Consider the following 19433-nt stretch of genomic DNA (forward strand, 5'->3'; position numbering starts at 1 on the left):
GCAGCTACGTGTGCTAGTGATACATGCTTCATGAAAACATAAACCAAAAAAATGTATAATCAAAATGAACGATGACCTGTCCAGCAGAAATACAGCCTCGTGAACTCCTCAAATCAAACGGGTGCGCCAGGGTTGCCAGGTTCTCACAACAAAATCCGCCCAATTGCTACTCAAAACTAGCCCAAAACAAGCCCAATCGTGTTTCTCCGGTAAAAATTGCATTTGGGGGGTAAAATATGTGCCTTTTTGGTAGGCATGCCTGCTAAAATTCGCAAGTCCCTGGGCAAAATATCACATAATTGGGGTCGCTTCAACCCGCGGACATGAAAAACAGCCGCGGCAACAGTGTTTGAAGTAGCCCGACTTGGCAACACTGGGGTGCATGTGGGCAGATCCTGGAGCAAAAGCTGTGGTAGCCATGGTAACGAGAGAGTAGCCGCGTTTCCATTACAGATTTGCGCAAAACTTTTGCGATATTTTCTAAAAGTCGACAAAAAAATATTGCGAAATGACAGCGTTTCCATTAACTGATGTTATGCGACTAAAACCATTTTTTCCCTCTCGTGATAAATCATTCCAAAAATCTTGCTACGCATGTTGTTAGTAGGGTTGGGTATCGTTTGGGTTTTTTTCGATTCCGGTGCCAAACCGATACTTTTAAAACGGTTCCGGTGCCTAAACGGTCCCTGAACCGATACTTTTTTTTTTTTTTTTAAATGGCCACAAAACGAGAAGGACAACATTAAATGGCTTTTTATTTATTTATTTAAATTGAACCATTTATTAAAAGTTTAATGTATACTTAAATGTATGAATATAAATAAATACAAAACACAATTGACTTATTTACAAATTATAATTGACTTATTTACAAATTCACAGTAAAACCTAATAGCCACCTAACCCAACTACAACAAGCCTAATATAACTCTAAATAACAGTTACAGTAATAACAGCAGTTAGCCTAGTCTGTATTCTCGGTCTGCTACTAACCAGCTTCGAGCTTCAGCTTTATTTTGAAATATGATCATTTTCTCTGGCTAAATATTTTAGAACGCATCGCCTTAATGTTTCCATGACGACGCGTCATGTTTCTCACATGACACAGCAGCCGCAATAGCGCTGACAGCTCAGCTGTATCGGGTTTATTTCGTTTTTTCTTTTTATTCAAAATATTCACAAACTTCTTAACTGTCTCACGAACTATCTGATGTTCAAATGTGTGAGTCAATGTGTGTTAGTTGATCTATAAAGCGCAATGGGCGGCGCCATGTTAGTTTGCGCCTCAGAATCGGATCTGTCGGATTTACAACACTTGAGTTCATTCTCGTCTTACAAAATACATGAAAGTAAGTGACCAGTGAACTGGAAGAAGAATAGAGTAAACGATATAGCTACTATTTAATGTGTATGCATCTGATGTGAATAAAACATGTAACGTTAGTCAAATTATAACCGTCTGAAAGGATTGTCATTGCCGCTTTCATAGACATCAGTCTGTGTTTTTTGCTAGTAGCCTACTTATGAGCATTTAAATGTCTGAAACCTGAAATAAACATGATGTCGTTGAAAACACTGAATAGTTGTCATGAGTTGTGATGTGACCAGCGCTGAGCGTCTGTCTCTGGCTCAGCCAAAGCACCTGAAAGCACGTTTGAATTTTGGCACCGAAATGAGGAACCGAAATCTGCGTTCTGATTCGGTCCGGTACATACCGGTTATATAAGTACCGGTGCCATATTGGAACCGGATTTCGGTACCCAACCCTAGTTGTTAGGTTTATGTATATCCCAGCCACCGCACACCATTATTTTTACTAGTAAGAGACGTGCGTGTTATAGCACTGATGGCAAGGAAAGCACCTTATAGGCTACTTGAGCGGCACATATGAGGTGTTATGATAAATTGTGGCATTTTGTATTCTATTGTTTTTTTGTGAGTTTAATAAAGAACTCGTCTTCTGTCCAAACATACCATCATCTGTAAAGAATGATCCACTTTTACATACGCCAGGTTATTGTGACGCATTGCCACATACAGAGACGAGCAAAAAGTTTGAATTTGCATGGTGGTAACTCAAAGGTTTTTTTTTACCGCTTTGTTATTTTGGCTCGGAATTTCGTTTTTTGGAAATATAAACTGAATTTAGAAATGCTTTTGAAATGAAAAACTTTGCGTTTATTAAACAAAATATATTTTTGAAATGAAGACAGCGTTTGGAGTGGAGTGCAAAATAATCTGTTCCCTGAGTCCACGGCCTTTGCTGTTATCGTGAGTGTACACAAATAAAAGTAGAGAGTTTACTGTTTATAATTATGTCTTGCACATCTGTATGGCTAAAAATGAATCTGAATATTGAGAGTTTCCTGGAATAAGGAAAAAATCCATCAAAAGTCGCCAACGACTTCGTCGGAAAGAGGGTTAGGCCTAAAGAAAACGTAGCCTATTTAGTTTCATATATAGTTAGGCTATGTCTAAATATTATAATAAAATTTGTTTATAATATCTAAATATTTATTATAATCTTTTATATTATATTATATTATATATTTCATATGTTGATTATGAAAAGTGAGCAGCATGAGTAAGGCTACATAATCAGATGCGCATATGTCTGGAGACATGGATTTTGAGCACAATTGAATTGTTTTCTAGAAAGTCTTTCTTTAAAAGTAATTTCGTTTTGAATAAATTGTATTTTAATTTTGATCAATATTTAATCAACTATTTGGCTGTAGGCTATATTTAATAAATAAGAAGCAAACCAAGATCGTCGGGAATGGATTGACCTAGTCTTTGAGCAAGGCTGAAACTATAGCGTCTTTCTGTTTTAATACATTTCTTGAATATATGTCATAATTACAGGCCTATAGATAGTTATGATATTTGTGGTTGCACCGGGGTCCGTCATTATAAAGTTACACCACTTTCCTTATTAGGAGAAAATATATGTCGTTTTAACGACATAAGATCTAGTACATAGCCTACTTGAGTGGGAAAAAAATGATATGTAGGCCCTATGTGAGAGCAATGCGTGACCGGACCAGGTGACCTGTAAATGCGAAAAAACTGTTTCCATTGCAGTTTTGCGAAAACTTCCTTTTTCGAATTGCCTGAAAAACCCCCTCATGCGAGTGTAAAAACTTTTTTGCGATATATGGGAGTTTTTGCGAAATTGACGCGTTTCCATTGGATATATTTTCAATTCGCAATTTCAATTTGCGCAATTTGAAGGGTAATGGAAACGCGGCTAGTGACAGTTGCCCAAGCCAATCACTTGTTTCGGCCCGAACGAAACCGAAAATAAACCGAAAATAATGAGTGGTGTTTATTGCAGATTAAAAAGTCTAGAGTCACTCGATTTTTATACTCTCTTTTTCAGAGTACTTACATTTTAATTATGTATTGACATATAAAGAAAGTTTAAACAAATTTTGACAAAAGTGTTTTAGATCATTCTTACCTACCCTACCTTTAATTGCGTCTGTTCTCTAACTGATTTATTTTATTTTTTTCACAATTATTTTTATTACTATAAAACAATCAAAATGATATCGATACGACTGTTTATAATTTCATACAGCTATATCTATAACGAAAAAACATTTTCAAGTCTTTACATCATATCCGGGAGATAAGTCAGTAAATTCGAGTACAATCACAGCTTATCCCGTGCGAATGCGCAATGCGAAATTCAGATGTGGGGGAGTAATTTCTAAATCACATGAGGTCCCTAGATAATAGCCTACTTATCCTGTGCGAATAGGGCTTTAGTTGTTGTTGTTGTTTTTTTCACAGTGGGTCATAATATAGCATATCTTTGTCAGTGCGTTTTGTGGTGTTAGGAATTGTTTTTCTGCGCATTTTCGCACTAACTGAAAACGTGCGTACACCACCTCCTGAGCTGGCGTAGGATTTGAGCGTGCCGTACGCCAACGTCCATATTGATAAATCTCAAAGTCACCGTGGTATTGGGTGTACGCTGGAAATTTGGTGTACGCACTTTTGATAAATGAGGGCCAGTGAGTCTACGTTACTGATGTACGTTAGTTAATTGTTACCACGTTAACTTTATCACCAGCGTACAGTTTGTAATAACACAACCATAACGCGTTGTTCATTATAAACGTGGGATTATGAATTATATTGAGAACGTCGTCATACATAGAAAGCATGCCGTAATGTAAACTTTAGCCGCATTCATCGTGAAGCGTGCAACCAATTTGCAAAGATTAATATACAGGTTAATAAAACGTTACACTCACTTCTTCGGGAGGTGCAGCAGGAACATGAATAGTTGGTAGCGACCCTTTTTTCAGGAGCAGCTTCTTGGCAAAACCTGCTTTATACTGACCCTCGTTTATAAAGCGGTCTGCTGAGAAATGACTCGCGCAAACATGAAAGCATTGATGTTGATCAGGGGGAATATTCCCTCAGCCACTGTGTCTTCAGCGGTTCGGATTTAGGAACATCAAAATGACTGCTGTGTTCGTTGTTACACCCAAGAACAGAACAGCACAATCGCTTAGACGCCATTCTGCTCCAGCGTATCAACAATGGCGGACTGATGACCGCTCGCTCAGGGCGGGTCTGTGTTGAAACGCTGCTGTCAATCAACAATCGTGGAGGGGCGTAAACCGTGGGACGTCACACGGTCAGACGGCTCGATTTGAGTCAGGGGAAAACATAAGGAGATTAAAGAAAAAACACTTTTTATCATTATAGGATGGTTGTGTACAGGCACTGCCAACACATATTTCCGTACAATCAACTTGTAAAAGTGCATGTACCATTATATGACCCGTTTAACATATGCTATCTGTCAGTCTGAAATGTCGTCGACTGCTCATTCTGACACTGCCTCCTTTTTTTTTTCTCTTTTTGTTGTAATTATTCTACTCATTGTAAAAGTAAAACACAATATGTTTGTATCTATAATCACATATTCATAATTGTGACCATACGGTCTGCTTACAACATATCTTAAACCGCCAAAATGTCAGGAGGTTCAACTGCCCAAACAAATAAACTGTCTAAGAAAACTACTTGAAATTATGTCTTAGTAGGAAAATTAAAAACTTAATACTATGGGATATTTTTTAGGTTTGAAACCTTTCATATAAACAGGTTTTACAAACATAAGTAGTTTTAAAAGTTTACAAATTGTATAATTCTCAGATGTCAGGGTGGCACAACTGCAAACATGAATCTGATTGACTCTTTGATTATGAATTGATAAGTTAATAACAGTAAATATGATAATGCTTCATCCAGAGGAGCTCGACTGATCCTGGAGCAGTGAAAAGGTTTGTATTTCTTCTCTCTTATACTCGTAAAAACTGGTCCTTTCAAGTGTGAGTAAGTTTGAATGAACACTTTAAAATGTTATTTAACTAAAACTACTTTAAACACATCGCTCATGACTCAAAAACATTACATCAGTTTTGGAAAAATGTAAATAAAATCATAGCCAATTCAGTTTTGAACACACATGACGAAGAAATCACAAAAACACATCACCATGCCTGCACAAGTTGTAAACATGCAGTTATTAATCAGTGTATTATGAATTTGCCAAACATTGAAACACAGGAGAGAAATTCATCTCCACAGGCGAACCGCTCACATAAACCTTCACACTGCATTCCCTCGGTTTAAACTACACTTCTGCTGAATAAACGCCTTTAAACTTGGCTCTAATGAAAGAGAACATACTCGCGCTTCTCATTCACACATCTTAACAAAACACAGATCAATTAATCATCGATTCTTAACCTTTAAGACGCTTTTAAACACGAGTGAACAAACACGCGCCTTTCTCCCCTCAGATCTCCCGCGGACTGAAGAAGCGAGAGCGCGCAGCGGGAGCGCGCCGGTGACGTCACAACTGCGATGCACATGCGATTTGAATATTTCAGATAAAAGAAATGGGCTTCAAATAATTATTTCATTATTATAGTGTGAAACATTGTGGAAGTGACCGCATTATGCCCACATATAAAACAAATATAAAACAGAAAGCATTAGGTAATTGAAAATAGTATTTTGTATCACAGGAAATGTATGATGTCTGTTATTGTATTTTTTATTTGGAGAAATGCACTGTTAGCTGACTGTGTGATTTGTACATTTCTGAAATTCATAACTTTTGGACAACTCACCTCTGATAACAGATCACTCTAAATAGTAATGATATTTAAAAAGTTATGGGGAAATTTCAACATAAAATATATTCTGACAGAATCTGTTCTCAGAGGAGGGTTTCTGACAGGAAAATATATTTTCTGAAGTGATTTTGACCTCAAATCAAGTTTCTGACAGGAAAATGTATTTTCTGAAGTGATTTTGACCTCAAATCAAGGTACATTCGTGATTTTTAAAACGTAAGGGGGACATTTCAATATAATAAAATATATCCTGACAGAATCTGTTCTCAGAGGAGGGTTTCTTTCTGACAGGAAAATATATTTTCTGAAGTGATTTTGACCTCGGATTTAAAGGTGAGACGGAACATATAACATGTATTGATGTATTTGAAACACAATGTATTTAGAAATGTTAATTTACAAATAAATTAATAAATAAAAATAATTTAAAAAAAGACAGAAAGTTGCCCTTTCCAGTAGCTGAAAGGAAATTTCATTTTCTGAGGTAAAACTTTACTTCATTAAAATTTGTATCAGTGACTTTCAATATATAAATCAACTACATGAATAAATAAATACATTCCTGTGAAATATTAAGTATAAAAAGAGAGAAAACCTGTCAAGAGTATGAAGTTTAAAAAATTAATCCTGTCAGAGGCTGCTCTTTTTCCACTGCCATGTAATTTTCTGAGGTAAATTTTTACTTCACAAGAAATGAATTTACGCAATTAATTTATTAATTGGAAGTTGTCGATAAAAAATTCTTGTAACGTAAATATTAAATTTAAAAAAAGTCTGTCAGGGATTGGAAAAGGGGCCGTCTATAGGGTTATGGCTAAGGTTGAGTTCATTTTCTATCATTGACTTTCAATAAATAAATCTAAACTACAACTATAAAGAAAACGAAAAAATATTATGCAATAAAGTACAGTAATAGAAACATCAATAATAATAATAATATGTCATAAGTAAGTCATTTGTCATGATTTGATTCATGTTTTAGAATGTCATTGAAAACATTATGAAAGTTATAACCATACCTTTTTTATGTATTTATTATTCTTAGGATGGCAACCCCCTACAATCAGCAAGCACCACTCAAACTGAAGTGTGTGGGTAACCGCAGGACAAGGTGACCACACTATCAGTCCTAACAGATGGACAGACATGTTACACGTCAATAAAAAACGGAAGTGACCCAGAGTTTGAAGAGGGTGGGTCGTATGTTGTCAGAAATTTCACCCTCTCAAAGAGATATGGCCGGCAATGTTTTTTTTTGTAAACTGTTCAAGCAGGAAATTCAAAACCCTCACCATTGGCCATAATTGAGGAGGCAGAGAGAGCTGCTAAAGAGGTCCTCTGTCCTCCTTCCCCATGTGTAACTGGGAAAGAACAGCACATCTTCTCAAGCCATGGGTACCTGAGTCTCCGGGGAAATATTGAGAAAGTGAGTGAATTTAAAAGCAAAATTGAATATCTAGTACATTATCCTGGTTTACTTAACCTAGGTAAATGTAAGCTATTATACTTGTGTTTCTCAATCACAGTCCTAGAGTACCCTAACACTCTTATTTGAGATACACAATTTAGGTGAATTAACCTTGATTGGGAACACTGCATGAAAAGTGGGATTTTCGTCAGTATGTGGCACTGTAGATTGCCGTGAAACTTCAGGTTTCCGAAAACTGCCGTAAATTGTCAGAAATTGACGTGGGCCTTGCTTGGCAGTTTTCCCCCCCATGACCCCCCCTCCCCCTAATTCTAGGGGAGGCTTTATCATGTAAATGAACTTGCTGTGAGCTACACAAATGCAAATCAGAGTAGCAGCAGGGGGAGTTTTATCTAGGTTCTGAATTTTTTTAACTAAAACAAGTTTAAAGTTTAAGTTAAAATGTTAACTTAAATTTAAGTTAAATGTACTCGTTTTAGTTCACATTCCTAAATGTTTAGGGCAACCAGTTTGCTCCAATTCTTTAAGTAGATTCAACTTGTCCGGGCTCACAGTGTAGATTAATTACTCTGTATGTCATTAGCAATAACCAATGTTATGTAAAAAAAAAAAAAAAATACAGGACAGCAGTTCATGTCTTCAACCTTTAGAGAGGTTAATATACATTGCAACATTAGGCTACTTTACTTTAGCACAGTAGTCAGTTAAGCAATTATTTAATATCTTATATTAATATGTATGTAGCCTAGGCTACATCTAAAGGTAAGTCTGCTTTAAAAAAAAAAAATTACACTTCGACATGTACAGAATGTGCGCGTTAAGAAACACGTTCAAATGTGTCTTCTTAACATGTTAAAACTGTGCGTCGACTGTGTGAGTATGCCTGTTACACGACCAGAATGTGCCTGTCTACACATACAAAAGAAACACGTAAAAAATTGCTGCGTTGACGCGGAAAACAGGGCGTGTTGAAACGGTCTTAAGTCACGCGTTTCGTATAAAGAGATTTGGCCCCGGGCGCGTTCCATATTAGAGCCCTAGTCCAATGACGTGCGAGGTCGAGGTCATGGCCATGACGCGTAGAAGACGAGCTTTAAGCTTTTTCGTTTTTTTACATTTCCTATGTTTTTTGCTGCTTTCCTTTTTCGCGATCAACAATGACAGGACACCGTCTTCAACTCAATCTCTGCATGGACGCGACAAACTTTTTGGACTCATTTTCAGGAGGCTGTCTTCGTCTTCACAACTCTGAGGCAAACTGCAGGCGCTATGAACCACAGCATGGGTAATGTAACGTTACGATTTAAAGAATATGCTTTTATTCGGCTGTATAAGGAAATGGATGCGTTAATAGATCCAAGCTTAAAACTGCACATTTTGTTTACACAGACTATCCTCGCCTCATAACGAAGCCGTGAGCTCTTATCTGCTTGGAGCGATTTCCGCGAGTCCAGATTTAACCGCTGATCAAGACGACATTGTGTGTAACTTAAGTATAACTTCTGTTTTTCTCATTCCTTGTTTAATTTTACCGTGACTGTTTTTATTAATACCAGTCTCATGTAATTGTTTTCCAGCTGCCTGTAAGACGTATTATGAATCGACACGCCGCAGCTTCAGATACAAACAACCTGAACTTACATAGCAGGCGCAAACTGCGAAGTTTAGCTCGGAGTCGATCAAGAAGAAAAACGGTAAGATTTATTATATTAGATCCGTTTTTTGTCAATGTGAGTATTTTTCAGGTTGCTTATTGTCTTTATGGATTGTATTACAGTTGCTGGAAGCGAGAGTGTGCTGGATGAGGTGGACATTTGGAAGTGCGCGACCATTGAACTCATATCTGACGAGGAAGACGGCTTTGTTGACGGGGTGTCTGGATGGATTGTGCGGCCACCGCCCTCTCGCAGCCTGGAGCACGCCGAACTTTACATTACGTTACGAGACATTACTGCTGCACTGTACATAGTTGTGTGTTTAACAATAAAGCTCTTTCTTTGAGTAAACCGCTGTGTTTTATAAATTAAGCCCTTTCTTTGAATGAACAGCTGTATGCTTATAAATGAAGCCCCTTGTTTGAATAAACGGCACGGTCCATATCATTTTCCGATATATTCATAGATGGTATGAATACTTCATAGCACAATAACATTAATATAAAACAAATTATTTCAACATAAATTATATATTTATTATTATTATTGGGGTTTACATTTATAATGAGCCAGGGGGACCAATAATGATTGGTTTGCAGTGACCAACCAATCACGAGGGATTTTTCTTTTTTAAATGTAGTGGCTTCAGCCAATAGTGAGTGAGTAAATTCAGGTCTGGCCGTTGACTCTCTGGTTTCGCTGCTATTCATATGCTAATTAGAGGCGTCGCACCTCCGCGCTGTCTCTCAGCGGGGGGCTCTCCACCTACGTCATGGTTCGTTTACGACAATTTGTGGCACAGACGAACGCGACGTTCGCTGCCTCTAAATTGTCGAAAACTGCCGAAAATTAGGGAGATTTCCGGGAGTATACAAGCGTTTACGGGGTCGAAAATCCCACTTTTCATGCAGTGAGTGTCTTCCCCACGTGAGCTGGATATTCATTAAAAATAAAGTTAATCCATGCATTCATAATATTGGAATTCGAATGCTTAAAAATCTGAATACAAAAAGCTAATGTGGTATGTTTATTGCTTATAAATTCGATGCTGTCTAGCTCTATGCTGCTCTATGCTGTCATGTTAGTGGCACGAGTCGGTGGGCGGGGCTACAGAATCAGATGTTGTTCTTCTTCTGTTGAGGCAGTGCTTCACCACACTCAGACGTCATAGCCGTGCACATACTGAGATTGGTCGTTTTCTGGGTCTGGTGTCAATAAAAGCTTTTCTTTGACTAACAAGGAAGTTTTCAGCTCTGGAACTTACAGGATATTCTTATATATCCATGACCTTTTATATATCAAAAGCTCAAGGGAAACTTGATTTCTCAATTCATCACCCCTTTAAGTTGGTTATTGTCAATGGTGACTATTCTGCTAGACATTGTTTAGCATGAAAAATAGCCTAGAATGTTTGATTTTGTTATTGTAAATGTCACCAAGTTACACTGCATTTGTCAGGACTCGGGTTTGATCATTGCTCTTCCTGCTTTTTCTCTCATTTATGTTTCCCTGTATTTTGCCACTGCAACAGAAACACTATTTCATTGCACAGCCGAGCTGCCAAGCCAGGGGAAATAGCTGATGACGTAATCCAAGGACAGGCCAAAGTCATCAACAGGTAGACAGTCCAGTGAGGCAATAATGTAAGAGGGCAAGCCGGAAGAGAGGTCAAGAGGCAGGCAGGTTCAAGAACAGCAAAATGACACAGTCCAAGGTGCAGGGCAGAGAATAATCCAGGCACAGAGTCAATAACAAAAGGCAAAATCCAAAAGGAGATGGGAAAACTGAGCTGCAGGGCTGGATCAGACTAGGAAAAACCAAACAGGATCAAAATTTGGCAAGGCAAAAATAGATTCACATTGAAAGGCTAGATCATGACAGAAAAACAGTCGGGCAGAGAAGGAAGGAAGCTAAATAGTGTGAGAAATTAAATGAGAGGAGAAACAGGTGAGAGAGGTGTGCAAGAGCCCTGATTATAATGCAGCGCAGCTGCCGCAGAAATCAAGTGCGGGAAACTTAAATGGAGAGACAGGTGAGAGAGCGGTGCAGTAGTGCTGATTAAGAAAAGAGCACAGCTGTGGTGTGGTGGAATAATACAGGGAAACATAAATGAGAGAAAAAGCAGGAAGAGCAATGATCAAACCCAAGTCCAGACAGCATATTGTGTGTACAACACACTTTATTCACAGATATTTTTCAAAATGTGTTTATTGTACACGTAGAAATAAGCAATTTTGTACAGTATTGTGTTTAGTATGGTTGGATTGAAAAATTGTCAACGTTTTTTTTGTCTTGATAATGAATATACAAATTTCAAATGATATATAAATATATATCTTTAATGTAACATTTTTTTTTTTTTAAAGTTTTGTGCTTTGTCTTCATATGAAATAAAGTCTTTTTGAATTTTATCAATGTTGTAAAATTATTAAAACGTTATTACAAGAATTGATTAAGTGCACTTTCATGGTGTGTCTTTATTAGAAGTAACATCCCAAAATTAATATGCATGAATATCAAAAGGCATTTTAGTGGAGTAAGTGCAAGTTTTCAAATTTAGTAATGTTTGTGTCAAATAAATTATATTAGATTTTTTTTAAAAATATATTTGTTTTATACAAATATAATTTTGCACAACTATATTGGAATGTAATTTATTTATTATATAATATAGATTCTTTTAAAACAGGTTTACAGTTATAGGCATAATGAATAAATTATGCAAAACAAAATTCTATTTCGGTTTACAGCAGTGTTGTGTAGTTATTGGAGGTGAAACACTTACAGGTTCACGGTTCAATACGGGTTCAGTACAATAGGAAATATGTTCACACTTTAGGGTCCAATTCTCACTATAAACTATGACTTTGCCTCAATAAACCCCTAATTACTGCTCATTAGTTAGTTAGGTTGTTAAGCTTAGGTATTGGGTAGGATTAAGGAAGGGATGTAGAATAAGGTCATGCAGAATAAAGCATTAATATAGCCCCGTTTCCACCAAAATTACCCGGAACAATTTGTACCAGGAACTTTTTTCCCCCAGACCTGCTGCTGTCTGCGTTTCCACCGCGGTCTAAAGTACCGAGAAGATTAGGCAAATTAGTCCGGTGATGTAGGACTGCGCGCGGCGCGACTGCTCCTCCCAGTCAGCGACGGACAGTAATCATTTTTGTGCGATACTGTCTGCAACAATAACAAGTGGAGGAGATGCAAGCAGTGCTGCTTTTGCTGGTTATATATTGGTTTACTACAGAGGTCATTAACAAAACGGTGGAAAAGAGACAAGCATTGATACTAAAGCGTATTCTGAAAGCTCGTAAAGCTAGATTTAAAATAAGACAAAGTATGTTATCATCAGCTATTAGGGACATTGACCGTGCAATGGCTGTGACGAACGCGCGCCATCGGACAGAAAGAGCAAGACTGATATTTACTGAACGCTGAACGATCCTCGCAAAAGACTTTTAAAAATGCTGGTTGAAATAAAATGCTGCGTGAGTTCAACCAATCAGCATGTTCAGCGCCCAAGTCCCACCCCCGAAAGTTCCCGAACTTTGAAAAAGTACCACCTCGGGAGCAGTTTTTGTTGTGGACTTCTAATTTGTGACCAGTGTATTGTTTTTCTCTATCCTCTGCGTATCCTCGTTCGTCAATACATCATGTGTCGGGTCAAAGGTCACTCTTTTGGCATAAGTTGATGCATACAATCGTCTGCCGGAAGCTAGTTATTTTAGTCTGTAAAGTCATAAATATGTTTTGTTTAGTTTTTTATACTAAAAATGCATGGCTTCGCTTCTTTATTAACCCCCTGCAGATGGATTACTTTTATGACGGATAGATGCACTTTTATGGCCATCAAAATCTTGAATCATTCCCATTAAAAAGCTTGGAAGAGTCAGGACATGTTTAATATAGCTCTGATTTCATTCGTCGTATACACATAGGATGACTTGAGGGAGAGTGAATCATGGGCTAATTGTAATTTTTGGGTGAACTATCGCTTTAAGTCTCTTTGATGATTGATGGCCATGACAGTGTGTTCAATGTGTTTTGTTGTTCTTTTGTGTGTTTTGTTATCAATTTGGAATTGTAAATTACTAATGAGGAGTATATAATTTGAGTGTTTCACTTTGTGTTGAAATAAAAGTGTTTCCATCACAAATTTGTGTAAGTTACTGACTGAAATCATATATGGTTAGTATATGCAGAGATATTTTAATATTGACTGAAATTATGTATGATAATTATATGTAGTTTATATGTGTATTATATAAGCTTGAAGAGCAAGCACACCATTTCCCTATTAAAAAATATGAAAACTGTATGAAATACATAAACAAGTGACACAAAATGTAAATAAATGCTATATGATTTTAATTTGACTAGCATATGATTCAGTATAAGAACTCTTTATATATATATATATATATATATATATATATATATATATATATATATATATATATATATATATATATATATATATATATATTACAGAACACTTATTTCTGCCATTTTTTCCATCATCAAACAATAACTACTTATAACATAACTACTATTGCTACTCTGTTGTGGAAGTCCCAAATATTTTTTCAACTTGTGCAGGAGGTGCAATTGAGGGGAAAATCACACATTTGCAGCAAACGCATCGCTCACTTTGGGTAATTCCTTGGCATAAATCAGGGGTGTCCAAAGTCTGGCCCGCGGGCCAAATGCGGCCCGGGGATGAATTTCAAATGGCCCGCAGCGCGTCTATTAAAATGTATTATATGGGGCCCGCCACGGATCATTTACAAATCATGCAGTTTCACAATGTCGCCGCAAGGTGGCAGTACTAGACTTTAGGCCAGGGAAACAGCGCCCAAAGCGGAACGAAACAGCGCTACTGCTTGTGCTCTGCGCAACTCGCGAGCTCTGACTCTGAACAAATGTGTTTACCTGCTGAGTGTCTCGATCACGCGCCCACTAAACAGCCTTCCGAAGCCCGTGAGAAGTGTTCGAGTTCAGCACTGAGGTCTCCGGTACTGAATCTCTCTGTGATTTGATTTAATTTAAATCCAGTTAATAAACAACACTAACGTGCAAATCAGCTGAGCCGATTCAAAATACTTTTCAAACAACAATTTGCATTTCGAATTTATCATGGATTTACTGTGGTAACACCTGTAACCGTGGTAATTTGTCAGAAATGTAGGTTAATATCTAATTTTATTTAATTTGTAATGTAGACATGTATTAAATGAGTAATAAAGGCCAAATTGCAGACAATTTTTTTGTCATAAACTTGCAGTTTTGTGCATTTGTAATTATGTCTACAGACTAAATACCATTATATATATATATATATATATATATATATATATATATATATATATATATATATATATATATATATATATATATGTATATATGTATATATATGTATATATATATATATGTATGTGTATATATATATATATATATATATATATATATGTATTTATTACTTTTTGCCTTGTGTGCACTGCAAAAAATGCTGTCATTTAGTATTTTTGTCCTGTTTCTAGTTTAAATATATCTAAAAAATTATTAAATCAAGATGTTACGAGATAAGTTAAATGACATTAGATATTTTTTCTTGTTTTCTGGAAAATAAAATTTAATTGAAGTGAGTTTTTGTTTAAAACAAGCAAATATATCTGCCAATGGGGTAAGAAAAATAATGTTTCTGTTTGGAATCTTTAAGGAAGATTTTGGAAGATTATTTTTCTAATCCATTGGCAGATAATTTAGTTTGTTTCAAGCAAAAACTCAATTCATTTTTATTTTTCCCCCCAGGAAACAAGAAAAAATATGTAATTTTCCTTAGTAAAAGCATCTTGGTTTCAGAACTTTTTGATATTTGGACTGAAAAAAGACAGAAATACCAAGTCAGAAAAGCATGTTTTGTAGTGTGGTTTTACCTGTGGTGATCTAAATAGAACTCTATTCTTATTTAAATGTAATAATTGCTCTAACTCCGTAATAATATAAAAATTTTACCCATTAAAACTTTTTGGTTGATGAAAGTTTTACAGATATTGTTAAATATCTATCTATCTATATATATATATATATATATATATATATATATATATATATATATATATATATATATATATATATATATATATATATATATATATATATATATATATATATATATATATAGATAGATAGATATTTAACAATATCTGTAAAACTTTCATCAACCTATATATATATATAATAGAAAAGGGACCGGCCCCCGGGTATGTCCACAACATCGAATCCGGCCCCCTTTAAAAAAAGTTTGGACACCCCTGGCATAAATGGATATGACGTTTTTGTAAGCGTTCCCAGGAATGCAGACCAAGTCCATAGGAAACAATGATTTTATCCACATCTGAAAAACAAATATTTCAAGGAAGAAATGGCTTGTAGTAGACTGACAGGTAAGAATACTTTACTGATATAAATCTTTCCACATGCGCCAATGGAGAGATATTGAGTACGAAAGTCCCAATGTGTGAATATAAAACCAACTTTACCAAAGTCATTAAACACGTGTTGAATATCCAGCAAACTATTTAAAAATATTAATAATAAGAAACAAAATGGGCATGTCATATTAAGTTTAACAGTATGAAAATAAACTAAGGGTTTACTATAGTAACCATGTTTTTTTTTGGCGTATTGATTACCATTTGAATAACCACAGTTTTAATACAAATACCATGGTTAAACTGGTTAAAAAACATGGAAGTGTAGCAAAAAGTTTGTGGTTACTATAATAACCATGTGTTTTTTTGTTTTGTTTTATTTGTAGTAAAATCATGGTTAATTTTTGTAAGGGTCGAAATGTGTTACTCTGTTCCATACGCATGAGTATTGAGTTATTTACAACTTCAGAATACCTCAAAACAAGCGATTTGACAAACAAACACAGAAATACAAATTAAATATACATAAAGGACATCAACATAAGCAACTAATCATAAATAAGCTAATGTATACAGCACTGCATGTCTAAAGACACGATAATCTCCTTTCAATGGCCATAATAAACTAATGCACATTATAACAGCGAAATATAATAAAGCATATCACACACACGATACTTTAAATTGACACACAACAGCCGTGAAATGAACAAAATGATATGTTGTTTGAAGCTGTAAAGTTGATCATCTGTGAAAGCAGCGATCGAGGCTCCACTGCGCGGCGTGACATCACAGGGCTCATGATGTCACAGTGCTGCATTCCGAGCTACATTCCAGCGAACATTCCGAGCTGCGCCAGTATAAAAGTCAGCAGCAGCAGCGAAGACTTTCACACAATCAGCAGCAGCAGCGTTCGCCCAGAATAAGTTACTTGATATCATAATATATATATATAAGATATGCAAGTCTCTTCATTTACCTAATTTAGCTCAATTAAAATGGCTATCCCACTTGGATCCATATTGGTGGCGGATTGGCACCGCTGTGCAGACAGCAGAGAGTTTTTCAGCAAAATACTGCACAAGAAGACACGGCGAAAGTTTGGGCTCTTGGAGGCGCCGATGATGCCTCCTCATATGAATGTGGACATCGTTCGCTACAAGGTTCTTATCTCAGGTAAGACTGGAGTCGGGAAGAGTGCTCTTGCTGCCCGTCTCGCTGGCCTCGATCTCCCCAAAATGCATTATGAGAACACAGGCATAGAGACAACAGTGGTCTTCTGGCCTGTGAGACTAAAGGACAGTGGCCGTGTGCTGTTTTTCCGCTTTGAGCTTTGGGACTGTGGAGAAAGTGTCATGCGAAGATTTGACCACATGTTACCGTCATGTAAGGAACAGGTGGATGCCATCCTTTTCCTGTTCTCCTTCACTGATCGTGGCTCCTTTGATGATCTTTCAAATCAGATATCACGGATCACCGAATCTTCAGATCCAATGGTTAAATTGGTGGTCGGCACCAAATTTGACTTATTTATGCACACAGACGTGACAGAGAGTGACATAACACATTTTCAAGAGGTGTGCGGTCTTCCGGTCTTCCGAGTGGGAGGTGATGTGAGTGCGGGGCTTGGTGAAGTAGCGCCTCTCCTAAATGCCCTTGCAGAACATCTGTGGCACCAGGACTGTATGGCTGCTTCATCTGTCTCCATCTCCCCACAGGCTGCTCTCAGAGAAACGGGCTCAGAGATCATTGTATAGCTTGTGTGGATTGTAGATCAATTTCACATCTGTTGGTCAGTATAAGGCAAACTTTATGGATGGACTATGCTGCTATGGAAATACTATACATAACAGAGAAAAAAGAAAAAAAAAGTCAGCAGCAGCAGCAGCGAAGACTTTCACACGATCAGCAGCCAAACACTGGACATCTGCTTTTACCATGAACACTAGAGCACTGTCTTCTACTGTAGCAACTATGGAGAACAGCTCAACAGGTGAATATATCTCATATTCATATTTTCACACATTAAACACAAGAAATATTTAGTCATATGAGGATCATGTTACATTGGGAAGAGGAAAACACCAAACTTGGTCAAAGTATTTAGTTGACAAGCTCACAAACTACATCTTAGTATATAGGTTTTATTTCACTATGCAAAAAAAGGGTGAAAAAATTACAATTTAAAAATTAAAATTTTTTAAAAATATTTGAATATCTGAAATATAGTTACATATATAATGAAAGAGTCAAATACACGTTCAAATGACAAAGCAAAACTAATACCCAGATATAATTATTTTAAAATACGAAATCTGTCATGAATTGTCCTTTTTGTCGTATTGGCTCCTAGCTCTGGTGCAGCACTCTGGGCGGGACTTGCTGGCTATTTGGGAAGAGAGGGCTGTTCACCCCAAGTCAACAGGTGTGTTCGACATCAGCTGCGGCCGGATGCAACTGATCAGCGAGAGTAGCCGCGTGTAGGCGGGGAGGATCTGCAAACGGAGACATGCAGTCGGACACTTGCTGCTTCCCGCAGTGACGCTTGCGCTGTGTTTGTATATTTTATCAGCTGAAGTGAAATAAATGCAATATTTGGCAATGGACAGTTGTTTCAGAGACATTATTGTCATGTAATACTTGTACTGCTTAATAAAGCGGGTGTTTGTACAAGAATAAAGTTCAACATATAAGCCTACACTATCAATGAAGTGAGGTCTACTTTTTTATCAGTTTTATTTTGATAAACATGACAATATAACATCGAGACTACATGAACGGAGGTTTTACGGTTATAAAAAACAGATTTGTGAGCATTAGTTGAGCTGAAGGTGTCTGAATAAACACGAAACACACGTGATCGCTGTCATGCGGTGAATCTGGCCAATCGTGGAACAGCTGTGTCGTCATCAGAGTCCGTGCAGCTGCTCTGGAGAATCTGCACCGGCTGTATTAGCGGCTGCTCTCGAATCGCTCTCGCAAGTTAGGACTAGGGTGTGTCCTGTAAGGTGGTGGGTGGGACACAGGCCACACCCTAGATTGCCAAAAATCAACAGGACAATTAAACCATGATTATGTTGTAATACCAGTGTAATACCCAAATTAAAATACAAATTTGTGTCCTCATAAATCGCATAAGCACACACACACACACACACACACACACACACACACACACACACACACACACACACATTTGTTTTTGTGAAATGTGAGGACATTCCATAGGCGTAATGGTTTTTATACCGTACAAACCGTATTTTCTATCGCCTTACCCTGCCCCTGCCCCTAAACCTAGCCCTCACAGGAGACTGTGCAGTTCACTTTCTGTGAAAAAAAACTCATTCTGTGTGATTTATAAGCATTTTGAAAAGTGAGGACATGGGGAACGTCCTCATATTTCACCCTCTTTTTGTAATACCTGTGTCATACCCATGTCATTATACACATTTGTGTCCTGATATTTCACGAAAACATGCCCACACACACACACACACACACACACACACACACACACACACACACAGAGAGAGTTTCAAAAATAACACAACACTGCCATCTTTTGTTGATAGAGGGGAGGGCACACAGAGAGCCAAAAAGATTATTAAACTTTGACACATTTTAAAATATCATGAATCCATTCATATGTCTGTATCTGCCATGTTTTGTCATTATACTGATGAAGTTTGAAGTAATCCGGGTGAAAACTAGACAGTGATTTAAAGCATTTTTGAAAGTGACA

General features: G+C 36.9%; 1 protein-coding gene across 1 annotated transcript; it reads left to right on the forward strand.

Annotated features, from left to right (window-relative positions):
• Window positions 1-16689: 16689 nt before the first annotated feature.
• On the forward strand, window positions 16690-17448 carry LOC307128435 (ciliogenesis and planar polarity effector 2-like; the record flags this gene model as incomplete). The annotated part of the gene is made up of 1 exon (XM_079820306.1): window positions 16690-17448. One exon carries the CDS (start codon window positions 16690-16692, stop codon window positions 17446-17448), a length of 759 nt encoding a protein of 252 aa, XP_079676432.1.
• Between the last annotated feature and the right edge of the window lie 1985 nt (window positions 17449-19433).

The sequence above is a fragment of the Gobio gobio genome (assembly GCF_949357685.1).
Source record: "Gobio gobio genome assembly, chromosome: 1".
Taxonomy (NCBI): Eukaryota; Metazoa; Chordata; class Actinopteri; order Cypriniformes; family Gobionidae; genus Gobio; species Gobio gobio.